Raw genomic sequence first — 23,516 nt, forward strand, 5'->3', positions numbered from 1 at the left:
GGAAGGGCGGGGTGGCGTTTCTGGTTGTTGCTATCCTATTGCTCGTGGGTGGGGGGGTTGAGGGGGTTCAAGTCAAAATTTCGTATGTTGGGGTTGTTGGGGGGTGGGGCTTGGGTTGTGACAATGATGACACTGGCATTTGGCTCATGTTGCTTCTGCTTTGCGGGGCGCTTGCTTTGTGCGATGCATTCTTGAAATTCTCTGTGGCAAGGGCCTGCTGGCGACGGCCTAGGCTGTGTTTACACGGCTGCCCGGCTGGGCATGAGTGGTGGTCATGGGGTTTAAATTCTTGACGTGGAATGTGCGTGGCCTGGGTACGTGCACTAAGAGACACAGGATCCTTACCTTCCTAAAACGCCATGGGGTTTCAGTTGCTTGCTTGCAGGAGACCCACTTAGATGATGATGGTGCGCAGCGGCTAGCCAAGAAATGGAGAGGCCAACTATTCCATTCCTCCTACTCCACATATGCTAGGGGGGTCCTAATCTGGGTGGCCCCTGGGGTTCCTTGCGCTGTCCAATATATTGATGCGGATGTGGAAGGCAGGTACATATTGGCAAAGCTCAGATTGGACGATAAGGTCCTTCTGGTCTTTAATACGTACGCGTCGAACGTAGATGACCCGACATTTTTCTCCCGGATGCAGGATCTCAAGGCTCCGAGCCTGGATGCGCCCCTCCTCTGGTTCGGGGATTTCAATTGTGTGCTACATCATGAACTGGACCGTCATCCACCCCGGGTAGGAACTAAGCCCCGTATGACGGCGTGTTTGCAGGACGTGATGCACAATATAGGGGCGGTCGATGTCTGGCGTGCATGTCATCCCACGCAGAAGCTTTACACTTGTTATTCCCCGACCCATGGCACTCACAGTAGGCTAGATAGAGTGTTGGCGGCCAACCTCCCCTCCTCTCTCACGTTGACGGTCACACACCAGGCCCGATACCTATCGGATCATGCTCCGGTCACATGCCTGGCGCAATGGCCTGACCGGACGGAACGTCCTCGCTCGTGGAGACTGCCGACTGACCTGCTCCAAGACCAGGTAGCCCGGGATCATGTGGCAACGTCCCTATCCGATTATCTGGAACTTAACTGGGCGGGGAGTGACTTGTCTTACTCTACTAAGTGGGAGGCGCTGAAAGCGGTCGTCCGCGGAGCATGCATGGGCCTGACGTATGGGGTCAGGAAACAACTGCTATCAGACTTACAGACTGCGGAGGCTGAGCTCTTGCGCGTCCAGGCCCGCCCTGACCCGGACACCTCGGATCAACGCGTGGAGGGCCTAGCCCTTGGGTCAGTCCACGATATTCTCACGAGGCTCGATAGATTTACGCTGGGCCAATACAGACAGAGACTGCATCGAGAGGGGGATAAATCTGGCCGCTTGCTGGCCTGGATACTTCGCCGGGAGTTCACGGCTGAGCGTATAGTGGCCCTGCGGGCGCCCAGTGGCGATATGGTCCACTCGGAAGCTGATGTACTCACAGTTCTGCGGGACCACTTGCGGGTTGTGTATGAGGCTGACCGGTCTATATCTGAGGAGGTCTATCACTTATACCTTGAAGACCTCGGCTTGCCGACCCTCCCAGAGGCAGCGGTGAAAGACCTTGATGTCAAGCTGACGCTCGGTGAAATTACTGCGGCGATTGCCGCCCTCCCACGAGCCAAAACCCCCGGCGGGGATGGATTCCCTGCAGAGTTTTATCATACGTTCGGGCACACCCTGGCCCCCTCCTTTTACAGGTTTACAATGAAGCCTTACGCACGGGTAACTTCCCACCCACCTTGAACCAAGGTGAGGTTTGTATGATCTTGAAACCGGGTGGTGACAACACAGACCCCGCTTCTTATCGTCCTATCACTTTGATTAACTCGGACGCGAAAATCCTGACCAAGCTGTTGGCCAATCGCCTTGCCCCGCACGTGGCCCAGCTCGTCCATCCAGACCAGTGTGGCTTTGTCCCTGGTCGTAATACGGCGATGAACTTGCGCCGCCTGAACCACATATTGCACGAGGTCCGGGGGCGAGAAACTCCCCATGTGCTGGTCTCCGTTGACCTGGCTAAAGCCTTTGATACAGTGCATTGGGGTTACCTGATGCATGTACTCTTAAAGATGGGATTTGGTCCCGGCTTTCGAGAGTGGATCCGGGTCTTAGATAGAGCGCCCCGGGCCAGGGTGCGCCTGGGTTCAGCCCGCTCTGATGAGTGGACGTTGGGGAGGGGTACCCGACAGGGCTGCCCGTTGTCCCCCCTCCTATTTGCCCTCGCAATTGAGCCCCTGGCCATAGCAGCCCGCAAGGAGTTACATGAATGGGGTATTGTGGTGGGAGACACTACTAATGTCATCTCCCTTTACGCAGACGATGCGCTTTTCTACCTGACCTCCCCGGTGGAGGCCCTCCCCGCTCTGCTGCAACTCTTGGACCGCTTTGGTGCGGCCTCGGGACTGCGCATGAATGTTAATAAGTCCCTGGTGTTCCCACTGGCTCCTGATGATCTCGCCCCGGCGGCGGATTCTTACTGTTCTGGCCTCCGGTGTGAACGTCTGGCGTTCCGGTACCTGGGTATTCAAGTGGCCGCCTCCGATGAGGCTCTCTTAACCCATAACATAGACAGGATTCTTGTGGCCCTCCGTAAATCAGTTGCATTTTGGAATACGCTCCCTCTCTCCCTTATGGGCCATCTGGCAGTTGCCAAGATGGTGAGGCTTCCTAGAGTCCTGTACGTGCTGCACAATACCCTATGCCCATTGCCCCCCCGGGTGTTCCGCACACTGAATTAGCTCCTTACATCCCTGCTCTGGGCGGGTAGACGCAGCAGAGTTGCGTTGCGCACAGTGACGCAGTGTTGGGAGGCGGGAGGCCTCGAGGCCCCGAGATTTGATTTATACTACTATGCTGCACAACTTCTCCCGGCGGCTAGGTGGTTTGCTGACGCCGAGAACTGGGAGTTGGCACTGTTGGCGGGAGTGGCTTCGGACAGGGAATTACAGGAAGCTCTCATGCAGGGTCGGGGCGCCGATAACGCATTGCCCTATGTCGTTAGGCATACGGCTCATATTTGGCAGCAGTTCGTTGAGCGCGTTCTGCGGTGTGCGCCATTTCATAGGGAGCTCTCCCTTTGGATCCTGGCCCCAATACTCACGATGGAGGCGAATATGTCTTTCCGGGAGTGGCGCCTGGGCGGTTGCGGATCTTTATCCGGACGACTCGTTTGTGTCCTTTGAGAGAGCAGCGGACTCCTTTTGACTACGTGAGGGCCAGTACCTGCATTATGGATGTCTCTGGGATGTAGCCAGGACGACGTGGCCCCAATTCCCAGAGGCGCCCGAGCTCACTAATACCTTGGACATCATCTTGTCCTATGGCAGGGGTAGGAGACTGATTTCCCTTCTTTACTCAGCTATGCGCAGAGACTCGACTCCCCCATTGATGCCTGCTTGGAGGGCTTGGGAAGCGGACCTTGGGATTGAATTGGATCCAGCCCAGAGGAAGCGAATAGGGCTGTTGACTCGTAAAGTGTCTTGTAACGCGCGTTTCAAATTGATACACTTTAATTTTTTCCATCGCACATATATGACGCCTGCCTCCCTCCACCGTATCTCCTTGGACAGGAGCCATAATTGCCCGAGGTGTAGTGCAGAACGGGCGGGATTCCTTCACCTGGCCTGGGAATGCCCCTTGGTACATGACTTTTGGGTGGAGGTGGTAGCACACATTACCCGGATTACACACCTTGCGCTCCAATTAGAACCGCTTCACTGTCTACTAGCGCTAGTGCCCAAACCCAGGAAGAGGGGTCTGTCCTACAAATTACTGCAACTCCTGTTGGTTCTGGCGAGGAGGCGGTGGCCATTACCTGGATGGGACGGAGGGCGCCTGAAATCTCTACTTGGTTGCGGGACGCCAGGGAATGGGCCTTGGCAGAGGAGACAAACATGCAGAGCACACGCAGGGATGGGAAACTCCAGGATGACTTACTCGCTTGGAGAACCATGTGTATCGAGGGGATGGAGGGAGATGACTCTGACGCTACCAGCGCGGAGCTGTTTTCCTCCGCTTCCTTGGAGTCTGATGATGGTGGGGAGGAACCCGGGGCGGGGTGTCGTGAGGTAGTGTAGCAGTCCCCTGAGCCATGCCGATATTCCTTCTTGAGCACACTTGTCTATCATTGTGACTACCATTGACCACATTATACTATGAGGACCGCTTCTTAGTGGGCCCTTGCCTACATCTCCTTATGTGATTGCATCAGTGCTACAAATGCCATTCATGGGGTTCTTCGTTACTGTTATGTTGTTGTTTAGGTTGGTACTGCATCATAAATGAAAATTGGCGTAGATATTGATATTGTCTATGGGATTCTGGGAGCACAAGAGCAAATTCCTTTAATTGTTTCACAGGTTTAGCGAGACGCCGCCCTGCCTCTGGGATGTGGGCCACACCTGGCTGTGTACCTCCTTTTTTGGACCTGGCCTACCTGGTCCGTATGTGTCAACTGGTTTGTTAACTGTATAATTTGTGCCTCTTTATTATCCTTGCCACCAAAAAGAATTTTTTTTAAAAAAAACCTAGAGATTATTCTCCTCAACATCACCCACTAACGTGACGCTATCTTGGCACCTAAGTTCCACCTCACATCAAGATGCCACCTCCCTGACACAGGCCTCTTTGGGTTTTGCTGCTTCTGTATATCAATGTAACGCTGCCACTGGAAAGCCACATAACACATACGTTTATATTTGCCGACAAAAGGTACACGTGCTGCATTTGGTAAACCATTCTGATTGAGCCCCTGCTCGTGTTTCACGATTCTGGTAAGTTTGCTCGCCCGTTAGTAGTGAAACACACTGAAGCAGCACCAGCTCAAGTGCAGCAGTGTTATAATGCCTTTGTTGGCCACGAGGCAATCTTTTCCATTGCAGAGCACGAAGGGTGTGGAGTGGTTAGTGAACTGTGTGTGAGGAGGGACGGATCTTTATTTTAACCAATCAACGTGTTTACAGCCACCACGGTCTCTTGGTACCGCCTCTCACTACGCGAATCAGTTTAAAACAAGATAGCATTATACGGGGGATGATGTGCTGCTCACTATCACCAAACAACTCCAGTCATTGCCCCCATTGTTGGAGGAACTTGCAACATTCTGGGAGGTATCAGGGTTTAAGATGAATGCCACCAAATCCCAATCCCTTAACCTCACTTGTGATCAGCCGGCGTAAGCCCACAGCAACACTCATGCACCTGCACCTGCACCTTGTAGAGCCTTACTTTAATGGCACTACAAGAGAATCCGAAGACCACCGTATCCCAGCAGTGGAGCACATGCCTTATGAACTGGTGAAGTTGTCACTTTTGAACGTCTGGTGAATCTGTGCAGCAACACAAGCACACAAGAACCTCAGTGCCAAGACACAGCAACAACAGTGGAGGAATTGCATCTTTGGCATGACAATCATGACCATGGTATAATACAAGTACTTGTGTATTAATGATAAAGGCGTACAGCTGTAGTATAGCTAGAGTGGTGGGGTGCTCGCAGTGACAGAGAGCGCACCCCTGGTGGAAAAGGGTGCAGATGTTCACTATAGACTGGGTGCACGCTGGTGGGGAGTGCACAGTGAAGAGAGGGTGAGTTGTGAGAGATGGCGCATTCTGGGATAGACAACTCAACATTCGGAGCCTTAGATCAGAGATTGCACACTCTCGGAGAGAAATGGTAGGTGATAGGCCGAAAGAGTGCACTGACCAAGAGATGGCAGGAGCGAGCACATTCTGGGACGGAGCATCAGCAGGGATGGAGGGTTCAAGAAGAGGAAACACCGTGCTTTAAAAGGCAGAGAATATGAAATAGTGTGCAGACTGAGAGAGTAGGCAGACAGTGTGAGAGGGCACATAATGCAACAATGTAGTCAGTGAGATGGAGAGGGCACAGCTTGAGAGAGAAGGCACACAGCAAGAGAGGTAAGAGTAAAGAGAGTGCACAGAATGGGAGAGAGGAACAATAGTGGGGGAGAAAGCAGAGACAAGTTGTCAGATATTGCAAATGTCAATGGAAATAGTTCACAATTCTGGCATGCAAACCTGTCTAGGTGGACTCTGAATCTGCATATGCACACACAAATTGTGACTTACATGCTTACATGCCAAGGACTCAGACAGCAAGTGTGGCATGTCGGTGTGACTGGTCCAGCAATGGACAGCTTTCCATTCAGCTGACATTTTAACCCCACTGGATTCATAGATGACAGAAGGAGAGTGATGGATGGCGACCCCGGAAAGGAGTACGTTGCTCTTTACTGCGTTCTGGTGTGGCACAGAGAGGCTCAGCACGGATGAAGGCCTGCAACAGACATAAACAAGAGACAGGCAGAGACTAGAATAAGTATAGTGAGTGAAAAACATGGAAGTAGAAAGAGCAAAAGTGAGTGGAGAAAAAGAGAAACAAGCATTGGCCTGGCAGCCGTGCAAGACACAGGCCGCTCGGCAGCGAAAGTGAAAGTGATCGCAATCAAGTGCGCAAACGCGCGTTGTGTGCGCGCGTGAAAGTGAAACAGCTCCGCAACAGAGCACACTTGTGCAGCGAAAGTGAGAGCACCCGAGGGCAGCTGTGCACGTCACGCGTGCGCTTGTGCGCGTGATAGTAAGCTGGTCGCCGGAAAGTAGCACTTTTAAAAGCAGCTACTAAATGTCTCGGCCAGACCAGCGCATGCGCTGGATCAGGCCGAGACCTAAAAAGCCTCAAATTGCTTCATGTCAAGGAACCTGTAATCTCAAAAATGTGTTTATAATGAAGAAAATTACATGGCCAAATTCTGTGTTAAAAAAACAGTTCTGCTCATTACTCCAGACCCACCTTGCAGACCTACAATGGGCCCAGATTTACTAATTTCCCACGCAACGCAGCGATGCATCCAAATTTGATCTTCTGTGTTGTACAAGTGGGAAAATACAGCGCAAAGCCATATCTACTAAGACTAGCCTGCTGCTGTCATCCCTGCGCTGGCGCTCAAACAAGACTATGTAATGCACAGGCCCACACCATTGTGCAGTGCTGAGTGTGCTCTCTAGCATAGAATCTGGTTGGAAGCATACCCTTCCAGTGCAAATTCCTATGCAAAGATAAACTCAGCAGGTTCTCAGGTGTTGGGTTTGTGCTAAACCCTTTAGCACACATGCCACACATTTCTCCTCGCTTGCTCCTGTTTGAAGTAGGCAGTAGTTGTGATTAAGCCAGTATGGAGTTCGCAGAGTTTCGCAAGTGACCAAAAGACTCTGCTGCACCCTGCGGAGTTCCGCAAGCAGCAGAGTATGTTAGGTCACGCCATTCGCGCTGATTTTTAGTGCCGGGTGTTTGTCCCAGGCTGTAAAATCAGGGGAATGGCACCATGAGCAGCACATGAGGGCGCTGCTTCTTTCTGCCGCTCGAGTAGATGTTCTACTCGAGCAGCAGCTTCCTCAATGCGAATGGATGGTTTCTCAACACAAGAGGTCGCAACCATCCGTGACTGCCCACGTTGGGAAATGTCGATGGGAAGTGGTCTTGTGTTGAATTTTCCTCCCTCGCGCTTGCCAGCTGAACATTGGTGAGGAAAATTTTTCAGAACTCCGCGTAGTGCGGAAAACTCAGTGAACGGAGCGGAGTTCACCACCCAGGCCTAGATGTGATACAAAGCCCGATCTGGCTTGCTTGGTAGACCGGCCATTGCATCTGAACCTATGGGTGTTTGAGCTGATCCACCCCAGTATGGCCCTTTGACGCCCCTTAGATTGAAAGTAACAAAAAGCAGCATCAATCTGTATTTGCTTTGCCTTGATTTGCACCAGTGCAAATTCTCAGTAAATCTGGGCTTAGTGTCTGAAATGTTGTAGTAAGAGGATACATTATGTGTGAAACTACCCAAACGACCTCATGTTTTACAGGACTCAGAGGAAAGGATTTCTCCACCTAAAGACAATATTCGTCAGTTGGAGAAAAAAGTTAAAGTTCTTTTTTAACATAAGCTGGCATACGTACAAGTTGTGAAATTCAGCCGGTTAACGACTAGGAAAATGCACAGAAACCAATAGCAGGCTTTTTTAATTGACAGTTGTGATAAGTTAGATAGCAAATAAGGTTTTCAGACGTTCACTTTTACAGAAAAATAGGACTTAGCATGCCTTCAAGCGGCATAGTAAATGCCCTTGTTTTGGCTGTTCTCAGGTGTCCCGCCATAGATAGGGATTTAGCTTTCGGGGCAAAGTAGGATTACTGTGCCATTGTTTGACTTCAGCAAAGGCCACAAGGTCATGTTTTGGAGTTCTCTGAACGCTTGCCTCCTTGTAGTCATGGTCTTTGAATGGTCTGTTAGTCGTGCCAACTTTTCTGTGGTGGCTGACTCTCTTAGTGGTCACATCTTTCCTGCCATTCATGAGCGCCCACCTATACTGGTTTGCCAGTCACCCTCTATCTCACAGCTCAAAAGCTGATTGGTCCCAACAAAGAACCTGCTGGAGACTGGAGAGCACTTCTCCTACCCAAGCCAGCGATGCTAAGCTTTCACCGGACACACCCCACACCATCTCACACTACAAAGACCTACTGGGATTACAACAGAAGGGCTTGGTGGAGCTTTGAACTCCCTCGAGGTTAAAAATCATTATTGACTCCTACTTAAACTTCTTGTAAATGTGGTAACTTTCTTTGTCTGGACATTGTGATCATTATCCCTTGACATGATTTGCATTGTCTTGTGTTGTGTCCTGCATCCCCCAGCACCCCCAGAAGGGTTTAAACAAGGGCCCAAAATATGCATCAGGCGCATTTCTAGGTTAGCACTATGGTGCGCTTAGCTCGGTGAACACTGACAGATCGCATGCCTCTAAAGGCAGGTGCAGGCCATTACTGCACCTGCCTCCCAAGGGATGGCTACGCCACCATGTCCTCCTACCCGGAGGCCACACCAGTATCCGCATAAATATGGAGTTGCAGCTAAATTACCGTCAGGTCCACAATCTGCAAATTTTAGAAAAATAAATTGTGTGTAGCTCAAACAGATCTAAGGTATCACTAACGCTGCCACAGAGTGCAGCACCCAACCAAAAGCTTTACAGAACGTAACTGGTCAACTTTCAGGTGACGATTCTTGTAGCGATATGTTTAAAAGGTAACGATTTTACTTTTTGTTTGCAGGTGTAAGGGAGCAAGGCACGGCCCTAACTACTTGGGGCCGTGGGATAACGGGGCATTCACACACACAATGAAGGAGACCACACACAGGCTATGGAAGTAGAGACCGGAAGCCACGAGCGACCACCGTCCCTTTATTTAAAGCCTTCTGGCCACGCCTGGCCAGAAGGTGATACATTTTTTGTGGGTGTTTCCGGGTCTCGTCCGAGACCCGTGAAACACTAGAACGCTACATCCCTTTCCAACTTGGTATTTTGTTTTCTTCTGAAACAATCCAAAAAGAGTCAAGATGCAAAATCAGCCAGCCTCACGTTTGGTCGAGGATTGGGTCGTAGATGGTGGCCCCCATTTCCTCTGGTTGCTCTTAACTCAGGCTCTGGCCTTTTTGGAGACTCAGGTGTGTCGACAGTGTCTTCTGCGCGGATGCTGTTCTCTAATTGTTCCGCAGCGTCGACGTTCTGTCTTTCGCAACTTAGTGGGTTTTCGGGCCTCGCTGGAATACGTTTAAACTACAACACATTCCTAGTTACTTCCTCTTCATCCCTCTGTGCCGTCACTGCCGTGCCTTTGGTTGTTTTGATGACCCATGGCTCGGCCTCATAGGGTGTCCGGAATTTCCCTCCGGGTCTTCGTGTTCTCAGCAGTACCGTGTCTCCCGGGCTTAGTTCTTTGTCTTGAGCCCTCCTTTTCTGGCTCGCTCGTTTATTGTTCTTCCTCCTTCTCTCTTGAGTGACCGCGGGCACATACGGTGCAGGCTTCCAATTCTCTGCCATGGGCAATCGATCTCTCCTAGGTCCGGCAAACATTAGCGACCACGGGGACCTCTGGGTGGTGCTATGGGTGGTGCTTCGATATTCCCTCAGGAACAGTTGAAGTGCTGTCTCTGGGTCTTTTCCTTCCACCATTGCAATCCTCAGAGTTTTGTTAACGGTTCTCAGGAAGCGTTCTGCTTCTCCATTAGCCTGGGGCCACTGAGGAGTGACTCGATGATGTTTCACCCCTAGATCCCTTAGAAATTCCTTAAATTCGCTACCTTGAAACGGCGGCCCATTGTCTGTTTTAATCCGCTGGGGAATGCCAAACATTACAAATGTCTTACTGAGCAGTGGCTGTATATTTGCGAAACTGGTGGACGCGGCTATCTCTACCACAGGATACTTGGTGTAGCTATCCACCATCACCACTGTCACCCGCCCGTCGGGAAAACTACCAAAGTCCAAGCTGATCCAGTTCCATGGTGATGGGGAGGGTTCTTCTGTGATTACCGGTGCTGGGGTGTCTGGGGCACTAGTCAACTGCAACGCACGCAGTTCCTTACTACATCGTCTACTTTGTCGTCCATGTAGGGAAACCACACCTTTTCCCGCATTCTCGCCTTCATTCTTCTCGTTCCTTGGTGCCCCTCGTGGGCCAATATGGTCGCTTGGTCTTGAAGAGAGACCGGGATGACTACCCGTGACCCTCGCAGTATGAGCCCATTACTTGCCTTACTTAGTTCATTGTGCACCCTCCAGACCTGAGACAAACGATTGCGATCTGTTTCGCTCCAGTCACTGACATTGCGTAGAAAGTTCTCCCAGGATCCAGGGTCTAGAGCTGTCCTGACTCTGGTAATGACAGCGTCATTGTCATATTGGCTTGCAATGTCTTCCGCTGATAATGCCTGGGGACATGCCATTTGTGACACCATATCCACAAATTCCTCCGTCTCCAACTCTTGATCACGCCCAGCCTCTCCTTCCTCCGGGGGATGTTGTGACAGGAAGTCAGCTGGATTCTTTGCTCCAGGCCTGTAGACAACTCCATTTGGTAGTGTTGAATCTGAATGGCCCATCTCTCAATCCGAGGCGGAGGGTGTGGAGCCGTCCCTCGGAACAACGGTATGAGTGGTTGGTGATCTGTAACCATCCTGAACGGCTGTCCGGTGATATATAGGTGGAAATGATTGCAGGCCCACTTCACTGCTAACGCCTCTCTCTCTATCTGAGAGTATCTTGCTTCCGTTGCCGTGAGGGCCTTACTTGCAAAGGCCAGGGGAACCCACACACCGGGCTCCGATTCTTGAGTGAGAAGCGCACCTAACCCTACTGGGCTGGCGTCTACGAGAATTTCCGTTGACCTTGCAGTGTCAAAATACGCCATTGTTGTGCTGTCCAGCAATGCCGCTTTAATTTTGTCGAACGCCTCCGCTTCAACTTTGGACCATCTCCACAAGTTTTCTTTCTTTGTCAGGTCTCTTAGGGGCTCAGCGATCGTGGCTAGTTGTGGAATGAAACGGGCACAGGGCTGTGCCATGCCCATGAAGCTCCTCACCTCTGATGCAGTCGTCGGAGCTGGGGCACATTTTATCGCTAATGATTTCCTGGGATCTACCTTGACTCACTCCGAGTCAAACACATACCCAAAAAACTCAATCGATTGTTTAAAGAACTGACATTTCTCCTTGTGCAACGTGACCCCGAACTCAGCTAGCCTCCGCAGTGGTTGCTTTCAATCTTCTGTGGTGCTCCTCACTAGTTTTCGAATGGATGAGAATGTCATCACTGACATTTAGTACTCCGTTCAGTCCTGACAGGATCTCCTTGATCGTATTTTGAAAGATCTCTGCTGCAGAGGTGATTCCGAAATTAAGCCTTTTGTACCATCTCAACCCTAAGTGTGTCGAAAACGTAATGTAACGACTCTCTTCTGCTAGCTTGAGCCGATGATAACCCGCATTAAGGTCCAACTTGGAGAACCACTGTGCTCCATTCAAATCTGTCAAGATGTCATCAACGGTGGGCGTAAGATGTCTCTCACTCTTGATCGCCTTGTTTGGCATCCGCATATCAATGCAAATCCGGATTTTTCCGGGCTGGCGGGGTTTCTCCGCAATCACCATTGGGGATACCCATGGAGTCGGGCTGGTCACTTTCTCGATTACCCCTTGTTCTTCTAGGTTCTTCAGCTCTTGTTCTACTGCTGATCGGAGGTGGAACGGGATTCTCCGGTGTCGTATTGCCTTGTCGCTATGCAGTTTGACTGGCGGCCTTTTGATGGTGCCTAGCCCTTGGAATAGTGACGGTAACATTTGAAGGATCTCCTCCGTGTGTAGCGCCTTCACCACATTTGCAAAAGCTATTAACTTGAGGTCCTCCGCCGTGTGACTCCCTATCAGCAGATCTGCCTCTCTATCAATTATGTGAAATGTTGTCGTCAACTCTTACCCTTCTGCCTTTACTTGCACAGTCATTTTTCCTTTCAGAGGTAGTGGCTTTGTGCTGCCATATGTTAGAATGCGTGCTTTCGATGGCACTAGTTGTGGTCTTGGCCTTAATGCTTTATAGTGTTGACTGCCCATTGCGTTAATTGTGGCTCCAGTATCTATCACTCCGGTTACTGTCGAACCGTCGATCTGAATTTGACATTTCGGTTGTGGCCTTCGCCTTCTCTTCAGTTCACTCACAAATGACACGTAATAGCACTCTTCCTCATCATCCGTTGACGAGTCGTCTAGTCGCTGCGGATATTGGGGCTGCGATCTGTTTCCCCTCGAGGAATTCGTTTCTCGGGTGTCATCCAGACCAGAGTAAGTTGCCTGACTGCTTTGTTTGGCGCCCTTTTTCCTGCCGTTTCCTGACCTCTGAGATTCCCTCTTGCACTACCCTTGCAAACGCTGGCGAAATGGTTCAGCCCCAGACACTTGGCGCACGCCTTGCCACGTGCAGGGTAGCCATTTTGGCTGTGTTCTTCATATCCACAGGCACCGCATGGCGTGCGGCGTTGTGTCCGGGTCGGCCATCTTCCTCTGCCACCGCGGTTGCTGCTTCGCAGGGCATCCACTCTTTCCGTCTTCACGGTCACCTCCGTGCTTGCGGACGGATTTATCGCTGCTTCCATCGCTGTGGCACGTGCATCTGACAATTCATGTGACCTAGCTAGCATTAATATTTCATCAAGTGTGATGCGTGATTGTCTTAGGATCAGTGTTCTCAAATGCTTGCTTCTGCACCCTTGAATTAGTTGGGCTGTTACCTCCTTCGTCTGATCGTCGTCCGGACATGTACTTATCAGTTCTCTTAGCCTTGCGTGCAAAGCGTCCATTGCTTCCCCTTCCCTTTGTTTGGACTGTCTAAATTTGAATCTTTCATAGTGGGGGTTCAATTGGGGATCAAAATGTGCATTTAGCGCTTGCACCGCCGCATCATAGTCTGTTGCCGCCCCGGTGTTTGGTAAGTGTGTAAACAGCTTATAGAGTTAATCTCCTCCAAAGTGCAACAGTAGGGATCTTTTTACCTCATCGGCTTTCTCACGTGTCGCCGTGAAGTAATTGTTTAGCCGGCTCAACCACACTGTCCATCTTGGTGCTGCTGTGCTTGGGTCAATCAGCGCGCTGAATGGTGGAATTGGGTTAATTTGCTAATGCGGCGACTGTTGAATTACTGGTCTCACTGCCTGTTGTCCTGCTGGCCCTGCCACTTGCGCTGGGGGTGCGGCCTGTTGGACCCCTCCTGTGGCTGCCGCATCCTGTACTGACATCTTCACAATGGGCAACAGCCTGTTCCAGCACCTGTGGCCTTAGCTGCTTTCCTTTCTACCCTTTTCTTCCCCCTAGTCTGGATAGTGTGGCAATGTCTGTGCAGGCTCTACTTGATGAATTGCCCACTGTTCCTGCTCTTCCACGTGTAATTCCTTTTTTACGAACTGTTCGTTTTTTTTTTCACTTTGTATTTTATTTTTACACTTTGCCAATGCTTGTTTGCAGTCCGCATACACAGCCATCATTTCTGCGCCTGTTCCACACACTCGGGTCTGTATTGCGCCGTGTGGGGGGGCCCACGCCGCTCCTTCATCGAGCGGAGACCTCTTCGCGCGTCACCGGCGCCGGGGAAACGCCGTCACACTCACTGCGCATGCGCGCACACCACGAGGCTTCAGTCGGGCCTCCTCCTCCGCACAGCCAGCCGCTGGTCCCGCACACAGCTCCTACTGGGCACTCGACTTGCCGGTCCTTGATGCAGCTCCACTCACGCTGCTTACCGGTACTTCTTCGCGCAGCGGCCCTTCCTCACCGGCACCAAGGCGCCTCCGACGTGTCGACTCACGCAGACGCCGTCACCACTCAGGTATCAACTGCTTGCTCCACCGCTGGGTTACTCACACGTGTCCCCACTTTCGTCGCCAGTGTAAGGGAGCAAGGCACGACCCTAACTACTTGGGGCCGTGGGCTAACGGGGCACTCACACACACAATGAAGGAGACCACACACCGGCTATGGAAGTACGGACCGGAAGCCAGGAGCGACCACCGTCCCTTTATTTAAAGCCTTCTGGCCACGCCTGGCCAAAAGGTGATACATTGTTTGTAGGTGTTTCCGGGTCTCGTCCGACACCCGTGAAACACTAGAACGCTACAGCAGGAAGAAACACACAGGTTACATACTTAAAAGTAATACCGTAAGACGAAGCAAATATTTCTTTTATGTTTCACTCCTCATTATAAAGTCATAAATAAATCAATTAACTATTTAATGAACATTCATGTTTGTGGTCTAAAATCAGCGGTTTTTAAGAGTGCAGAGTTTAGAAGAAGCCGAAATATATTAGAGGTCTTGTTAAGACCTTTTATCTTGTATTGTAAAGCGACTCCTTGTGGCAACGCACATAACACAACCATTGGCCGATTCACAAAGAAATGCTTTAAACCATGGCTGGAGACTTTTGTTCCTACTTGGCAGCAATTCAGCGCATTTCATGAAGTTACAAACTTTACCCAGCTTAAGCGTGGAATGTTGCACCAGTAACAGCTTTGCAGGCGTAGTCTTCATAAAGGCACGTGACATACTCTCTTTCGTTTTTTGCATTTGAATTTCCCAATGAATAAAAATCGTCCCTGTTGAAGTCCAGCACCCCTGTGAAATGGCATTTTTTTTGTTACTATTTCTTTTTTTCTTTGTTTTCTACATCGTTTGATTTCTGGGAGTGTTCCGTTCTGCTTCCCACTCTGCCCATTTCCTGGATCGGAAAGTGTCAGAGAAGAGTTTGTGAATGATCACACACTCACATGGAGGCTCATCTTGCTTGAATCTCCCTGTCTTTACCCCTTTTGTGAGATGTAGCCCTGTATACAATCACTTGGTTGCGAGGACTATTATGGAGAAGTAAATGGATTTATGACTTCAAGGTCACCTTATGTGAATTTCTTTTCAGTTTTAAGTCCAGCCATTTGTGCTGTAAGACAAGTGTGCATGACTTTGTGAGACAGGTCCATTTCAGTGGTGACTTCTCTGCTAAGGCGGAGTAGTGTCACCTCACTGCTTCACAGCAGTGAATTAAAGGAAACATAAAATGATACCTAGCGTTATTATCATTTTATGTTTCCCTCTGTTGCATCTTTGCGTTTGGGGCAGGGCTGCTCTGACGACAGAGGAGCAGGGGAGGAGTTGTTTGCCCAATCCTATGCGCACATGACTGGCCGGCTCCCTCGGACTGGCCAAACATTCATGCGCATATGCATCTTCATGCAGGCTGCATTACATTCTGCGTGGAGAACATGCCCCGTCCCCATTCCCTGGCTGAGTGCCGATCTACTGCGCTCAAACCAATCACAACACTGCATTGCAGCGTTGTGATTGGCTATTGGGAGGCTGGGAGCCGGATGCTTCCTGCATCCTGCTGCGGGACTGGAGTCAGGAAGAAGAGGACCGAAGAGAGGCGGCGGCTGGCCGTCACAGGTAAGTGTATTTTTTGGGGGCCTTTTAAAAACTTTTTTCGTCCACCCACCCCCGCCCCAACATCCTACCCGGGTCCGGTATCAGCCGCTATTGTCCATTATGCTCCATGCTGTTCAGCAGAGCTCGTTCTTAGTGGAAAGAGAAGAGTCCAGAGGCCTGATAGGGTGAATACAGGGGGATCCTGAAGTTGAAGGGTATGCTTAATATGTCACAGGGATGTGTAAAACAACAGTACAATCCTTTTATTGCAAAAAGTGTGTTTATGTAAGCTTATTTTTGCTGAGTACAGTGTTGTAAGTATTTTTTTTAGAAACTATTTTACTTCGGCGGTTGACACAACAGTTTCAACCCCTACATAAGTTACGATAGTAGGCTTACCTCCGAAATCAGAGCAGCAAGGAAAGACCAGTTGGGAAGGGATAGGCTATTAGGCAGGGCAGCATTACAGTAAGAAGGTGAACCCGGTAGTCAAGGGACCTGGGTAGCAATATGTTATATAAAGAGTGGTCCCAGACCTAGTGGAATTACTTTATACAATAACAAATTTTCTTAAACCAATTCCTTTAAGAAACACTATTGTTTATTCAAAATAGTGTGTATACGTTTTTTCACTGTATTTTTTCTTTTTAGTGCATATATACATATAAATAATCGATACACATTTTAACAGTGCCCACTGTACAGGGAAAAGGGGAAGGGGTGCAGTGTTGGGAAGGTGTGGGTAGGTTCAAGTGCCAATCCAATTGTAAATTGCTTCTAACAATTGAAAAATGGCTTCCCAGGGGAGCCAAAACAGAATTAATCTAAAGACTCACAATAAACATCAATGCAGCATCATAAATGACAGGTGTACTTAATCACACTCCAATCATGTGCTGTGGCTGATAGTCTATCAGCCACAGCACATGATTGGAGTGTGATTAAGCACACCTGTCATTTATGATGTGTTTCTTAAAGGAATTGGTTTAAGAAAATTTGTTATTGTATAAAGTAATTCCACTAGGTCTGGGACCACTCTTTATATAACATATTAGGCGGGGCAAGCACATGCTCAGATAGTGGCCAATATTTGCTAGTGGTAAGTCCTCACTAAGTACACATAGAACATCTGATTCAAGAGTGCATGTGCAAAACATCTGTGTATTTAATTTTTACAGCATTTGTGTGACATTTATTTGTTTTCACTCTCCATACAGCTCATTCCCTGCCAGCAAATTCCCTGACTTCTCGAGAGTCTGATGCCGATTTGGACAATCCAGAATCCATCGAGATCAGGCCTTTTTCTCACCCAGAACAGGGGCTGATCGATGCCTTGAAGTGTCTTCATCACAAGGACTGGTGAGCGAAAGTAAAACTCTATCTTCCCCTGGTAGGTATTGAGGACTCACCTCCCAACACAGAGGCCACTGAGATAGATTTGTCCATTTTGTTCGTGGTGGAACAGAGGTAAAATTCCCACCTATACCTTGTTAAAGTGAATTTGTATCTACATTTCTTTTGAGGCCCATTAAAGTTTAGCTATTTGTAAGAGTACATATTATATAGCCGCTCTTCTCCCTTTATCCTCACCTCCATGCGCTTAGTAATCGAACATCCAAGTTGAGCGTCCCTGACCGCGCTCCAGGCTCGCCTCCTCTGGCTGTGAAAAACAATTGCAGGAGGGGCTTGAGTGGAGAGGGTGGTCAGAATCTCACTTACGATTGCGCCAAGATGGAGCGACCTCTGGCCGTCCTACTGCGTCACTTGTCTAGCCACACCCTATCTTCTAAGTTTACACGTAATAAAAATCACAAAAGGATATTTGAGAATAATATACCATGGACCTGTGATTTTATAACATTGCAGCACCGTTCTAATCTTTTACCTTATGTATAAATGTCTTGCTAATGGGGGTTTTGTTCTTGCTGAGCCCGGTGCAACACAGCATATCAAAGTCATGTTCTATGCAACACAAAATCACATAAAGTATTGGATAAGATGTGGCACCTTCAACTTCATCCAAGGCATTTATTAATTTACTGTGAATGGGAATGTTCTCATTACCAGGACAACACTTTCTGTGTTGTTGGATAAAGGCTTCTCCACCACACAAAACTTGAGCATTTCTGGCTTGGGCTCAAGGTTGCTTCATTATAATAGGGGACCTGTTTAACGAAGAAGAAATTAAAGACTTTGCTGTCCTCAGCTATGAATTCATGCTATCAGAGAATGCAAAGTTTCTATTAATGGCAAGTTCGGCTTTGGGGGATGCCACCACAGTTAATAGAGGCAGCCTCTGACTTATCACGTCCTTCGAGAAATGGATGCTTTTGAAGGATGACGAAATGCGTTTAATATCCAAGATGTTCCAGGTCATTTTTGGGAGGGAGCCCCAACGAAACAGCATAGGTGAGACAAAGTTGGGATGCAACTTCACAGATATGAAATAAGCTGATTCATGTTTGAAAATACAACATATCACAGGTATCATTGTTAAAGGAGGCAGCAGTGAAACTGGTTACTAACCAGTACCACACCCCCGGTAAAGCTTCATGACAGGGACAACAAGCAAGTAGCCGCCTGTTGAAGAGGATGCACAGAGGAGGCGCCCGGACACGTTTATTATAGGAATATCCATGCAGTCAGTTACAGGTGCAGAATCATAGATGCCTTTGACTTCATTTTCAATATAGAGATCCCCAGATTTCTATTATGCACACTGTAAAACTGCAGAGGGGTAGGCAATAGTTACTGCATTACTGGCGAAAAGGAAGGTACCATTGTTTCATGACCGATTACAGAAATTCTGTATTTATTTAAGCATGGAACAGATAACACTTTCAATTTCTAATGACACCGTTGTTTTTACACAATATGGGATCCTTTCCTTAAGTTTTTGGTGGCAGCACTTAGAGAACATATATGTTCGAGGGACCTGAGACCACTAAAGAGTATTCGCCAACAAAACTCCCAACAACCACAAATGAGCAACCGCCATGTAGTGCCCACTGGAACACTGGAGTCTAGAGGGACACGGACTGCCATAGCTACAGGATGGGTCCTTAGGTTGAGAGCGAGATGGGAATGAGGATGTTGTGGTGAAGATTGTTGGGAAAGTAGACTTTCCCTTGATAAGGACCTTCTTGAGTTTTGTACTTGTCGCTTTAGTTTTCTTTTTTCACTCTGGCCTTCGGTTTGTATGCTGTTGGAGATGGGGGTCTCTAGTTGGCAGAGGTAGGTGGAGAGGTGTGATGCAGCGGCCAGGGCAGCTGACTTTGGAGCACAGGGTTCACAATTCGATCCCTGGCGGCAGCTCAGCTCAGCATCATGTGACTCTGGGTAGTAGCTCACTTAATTTCAACAACGGCCCCCAGCGCCTTAAGACCTGTATGGGTGAGTAGTTTGCGCTTTACAAATACGGATTTATTATTTATTTATTATTTTACTAGCAGCCCGTCCCGACGTTTTCCGGGTATGAATTGCTGCCGGCCAGTAGTATATTGTTTTGTAGGATTTTGTTTTGATAGCATTTCTTATCTGTGACAGGCCTGTGAAACGCTCCGATTCACAGTGCACTGCTGATGCACTTAAGAGTGTGCATTAAGTAGTGTGTGAACTCGAGTTTCCCTACTTTATTTTTCCTTGCAATATTATATAGCGCAAACTCGACAACATGGCATGAGCACAGTTTACATTACAGAAGAACACATTCATTTGTGGTAGGTACAGGGAGACAAAGCGATTTGCCTGGAATCACAGGATGTTGAGCTGTGCCGAGATTCGAACGTAGCTCCCCAGCTCTAAAGTTTGCAATTCTAGAACTTGTGGCGGGAGGTGTGTCTAAAAGTGTATGTCGGTGCTGGCCATCAATGAGAGAGACCTGTGCATTTTTTAAATCGGTGGTGAAAAAATATGAGTATGTTGCTGGAGATGTGGGCCGCCGTGCCACCAATGTACTTACCGGGGGAGGGTAAACACCCATTATTCCGCAACTTTCTTTCCGCATACCATCACTCTGCATACTTTCATTACGAAAGTACCATGACTCCGCAATGCCATTATAACGCATGGCATTACATTTTATATGCTTTTACCACGCATACATTTACAACGAAATTCGTTGTGAATGCATAAATGGTAAAAGTTTTTTTTTTTAATGTGTGGATAAGGTAAGTATGGGTATAGGGGTATATGTTTTGGGGTACTGAGGTATATGTTTTGGGGTGTTTGGGTATTTTAAGGGTTCAGATATAGTTTTGGGTTATGGGGTACAGGGGTAGGTTTAGGGATTCGTATGGGGTTTGGGGTACAGGGGTATTTTTAGGGTTCAGGGCTAGGTTTGGGTTTTGGGGTATAGGGGTATTTTTAGGGTTCAGGGGTAGGTTTGGGTTTTGGGGTTCAGGGGTATTTTAAGAGTTCAGGGCTAGGTTGGGGTTTTGGGGTACAGGGGTATTTTTAGGGTTCAGGGCTAGGTTTGGGTTTTGGGGTTCAGGGATATTTTAGGGTTCAGGGGTAGGTTTGGGTTTTGGGGTACAGGGTTATTTTTATGGTTCAGGGCTAGGTTTGGGTTTTGGGGTACAGGGGTATTTTTAGGGTTCAGGGGTAGGTTTGGGTTTTGGGGTACAGGAGTATTTTAAGGGTTCAGGGCTAGGTTTGGGTTTTGGGGTACAGGGGTATTTTAGGGTTCAGGGGTAGGTTTGGGTTTTGGGGTACAGGGGTATTTTTAGGGTTCAGGGCTAGGTTTGGGTTTTGGGGTACAGGGATATTTTTAGGGTTCATGGTAGGTTTGGGTTTTGAGGTACAGTGGTAGTTATAGGGTTCGGGGCTAGGTTTGGGTTTTGGGGTACAGGGGTATTTTTTTAGGGTTTAGGGATAGGTTTGGGTTTTGGGGTACAGGGTATATTTATAGGGTTAAGATGGGTTAGTGTTTAAGGGTGTTGGGGTATTTTAAGGAGTAAGGGTGGGTTATGATTATGGGGTGCGGGGGTATTTAAAGGGAGCAGGGTGGATACCCGGAGCTGGAATGTACAGAACCTGGGAAGAAAAAACAATGAAATATTGGTCACAACGCTCACTTTTTTTTCCGTAATCCCGCGCCCCGCACACGCCCACGCCCCCAGCACACGCCCACAGCACACGATATGAGACATGGCATGAAGGGCGGAACGGACCACGCGCCCCCAGCGTTTGTCATGCCCCCAGCACACGCCCACAGCACAACGCAGACACGCCCACAAGGAACTACTTTGCTGGCACGGTTCTTTTACCTTTTTAATGTATATGGTGGGCGTCTGCATAGCCTATGTCCTTTTGCTGCAACTGCCCTCTCCAACGCTGTATTGGGTGTTGTGATTGGTGCTGTGGTTCCTGAGATTTCCCGCCTCAAAGGTTTGGGCTCTCTCTTTATTATGTTAGTATAGATTTAGGTACCTTTGTACAAATAGAGACCCTTGGTTCTAGTCAGGGAGAGGGGGAAACACATTTTAGATAACCCCTGCTCACCTCCTCGGGAGCTTGGCACGAGCAGACCGGCTTATCTCAAAGGCAATGTGTAAAGTATTTGTACCAACACTCACAGTAATGCAATGAAAACACCAAAAGAATACCACACCAGTTTAGAAAAAGAAAGTATCTTTATTTAAACTAAACAAGACCAAAACAACAAAAATCCAACATATACAGTTAAAAATATGATTTTCAAAAGGTTTCAAGAACTTGTACCATAGAAAACTATGGATGCATGACTTTTCACCAAAGTACCTGTAGCAGCTGTGTCAAAGTTCCAAAAGCCAGACAGCTGCAGAGTCTGAAAACGAAGAGATGCGACACTCCTCCTGAGACCTTGGGGAGGCGATACAACAGTTTTGTTACACACAGAGGACGAGTTGTGTCGAATCCGGCTTGTATGGGGAGTTATGCGTCGATTCTTAGTGACGGTTCCGGTTCGTCAGTGATGCTTCGGGAAAGCGGGCCGCACAGGTACGATGCGTGGAAATCCGGGATGCGTCGGTGATCAATGCGGCGGCGTTGAACGGCGATGCGTCGTTCCTTTTCAGCCGCAATCCCTCGATGCGTCGATTCTTGCAGCTGCGACAGGCACTGCATCAGTTTCGTCACGGCACGGCGATGCGTGGACATTTTTCTCGCACCATGGAAATGTGTCAAGAAAACAGCCGCAAGAAGAGAGATGCGACGATTTTAGCAGTTCCTCACGTTTCTTCTTTCTTCCAGCTCCCAAACAGCAGCAGCAACCTCCGGAGGTCCAAAACTGGCACAGGCACCTGAGGAAATAGAAATTTTACGTGGCCAATGTGTCCCCTGCATGTACCCCACTTTTAGTGTATGTTCATGTCACCCATGCACTTTCCCTCTTATGCCTGTAATAATAATACCTTTGCATTTCCGTCCCATGTTAGAATGTCAGTTACCAAGCCTTCCATGAAAGAAACGTTAATTCTAACCTGAGACCTATGTTGCCCATGTTGCCAATGTGTTTGGATGGTGCACGTTTAAAAGTCGAGATGAACCCGTTTTGTGGCCCAGCCGAGCCAGGACCCGAATTCAGGCTCCATGCTTTCAGACACTCTGAAAGCTGCAGCTCAGTTATGTATCCCTGACCTCTCGCATACTTTCTGCTCAGCCGAAAGGGGCCCAGCCCAGCCTGCCAAGACAGTATTTTGCTTACAGTTATCTGCTTGCTCCACAGAAACACATTCCTGCTTAGTGAAGAAGGTAAACATAACCCGTCCACAGAGATAGAGCCCAGCCTTTCTGTCTCCATTTAAGTGATTTACAGAGCTTGCATCCATAGAAAGCCCATGCCCCCCCCCACGCAATGCACGGAGAAATATATGCACACACTGGCTCTTAGTGATGAGCAACCTTTGCTCGAGCGACCTTTTACTTCAGACAATACATCCTCCAAACTTAAGATATCAGATAACATCAGATGTGCAGGTCGTCCTGACACTCAAGGCTCCTCTACTAGAACGAAAGTCAGCTCCCCCCCAGCTTCCCCCAGTTACACGTTAATTGCACGTCATGACCAAGTGATGCACACAAGTAGGGTAAAGGTTCCAGCTGACCACGCAGACCCCCTCCATGTATCCACCCACCTATGACACACCTATGACTCCTCAAGGGAATGCCCACGTGTACGCCTTCTTACATGCCCTTTTGCACGCCCATGTGCTCTTATCTCTCTCTCTTTCGCTTGCTCCGCCTGGAGCGCTCCGCCTTCTCTATGCAATGCAATGTATGTTTAATGTATAAATAATGTACTCTGTGAATAAAGTTCAGAAGACCCTTCCTGAACCTTAGTGGTGATGGAACCCGATTCTCCCTTAACTCGAGTTACTGAAATAAAGCCCTTTTGAATCGGACACCACGGACTCTGCCTCTCATTATATGCATGACCCTTTGTTTAAGTATAGAAATTCCGACAGGGTAATATTTAATTTACCACATAATTCTGGCGCCCGAATAGGGACAAGTCCCCTTCCCCACGCGCCGGCGATGTAGGTCCAGCCCTTGCCCCCTTCTACAGCCGTGACGGACTTCAAAGTGTACACGACAGCAGGACTTCCTGCTTACTCCCTCAGGCCCACGGAGGAGACGGACTGCAACCAGGCATCCACACGAGGCGGTGAGGA

General features: G+C 48.8%; 1 protein-coding gene across 3 annotated transcripts in view; it reads left to right on the forward strand.

Moving 5' to 3' along the window:
• TOGARAM2 (TOG array regulator of axonemal microtubules 2) overlaps positions 1 to 23,516 on the forward strand; it is a 477,994-nt gene that overhangs the window by 326,735 nt on the left and 127,743 nt on the right. For all 3 annotated transcript variants that reach the window (XM_086926146.1, XM_086926144.1, XM_086926145.1), the window contains one exon: positions 17,082 to 17,223. In XM_086926146.1, coding sequence (XP_086782272.1) covers positions 17,082 to 17,223 — 142 coding nt within the window. The remainder of the gene's footprint in view (positions 1 to 17,081; positions 17,224 to 23,516) is intronic.

Source organism: Lissotriton vulgaris, chromosome 6, assembly GCF_964263255.1.
Source record: "Lissotriton vulgaris chromosome 6, aLisVul1.2, whole genome shotgun sequence".
NCBI lineage: Eukaryota > Metazoa > Chordata > Amphibia > Caudata > Salamandridae > Lissotriton > Lissotriton vulgaris.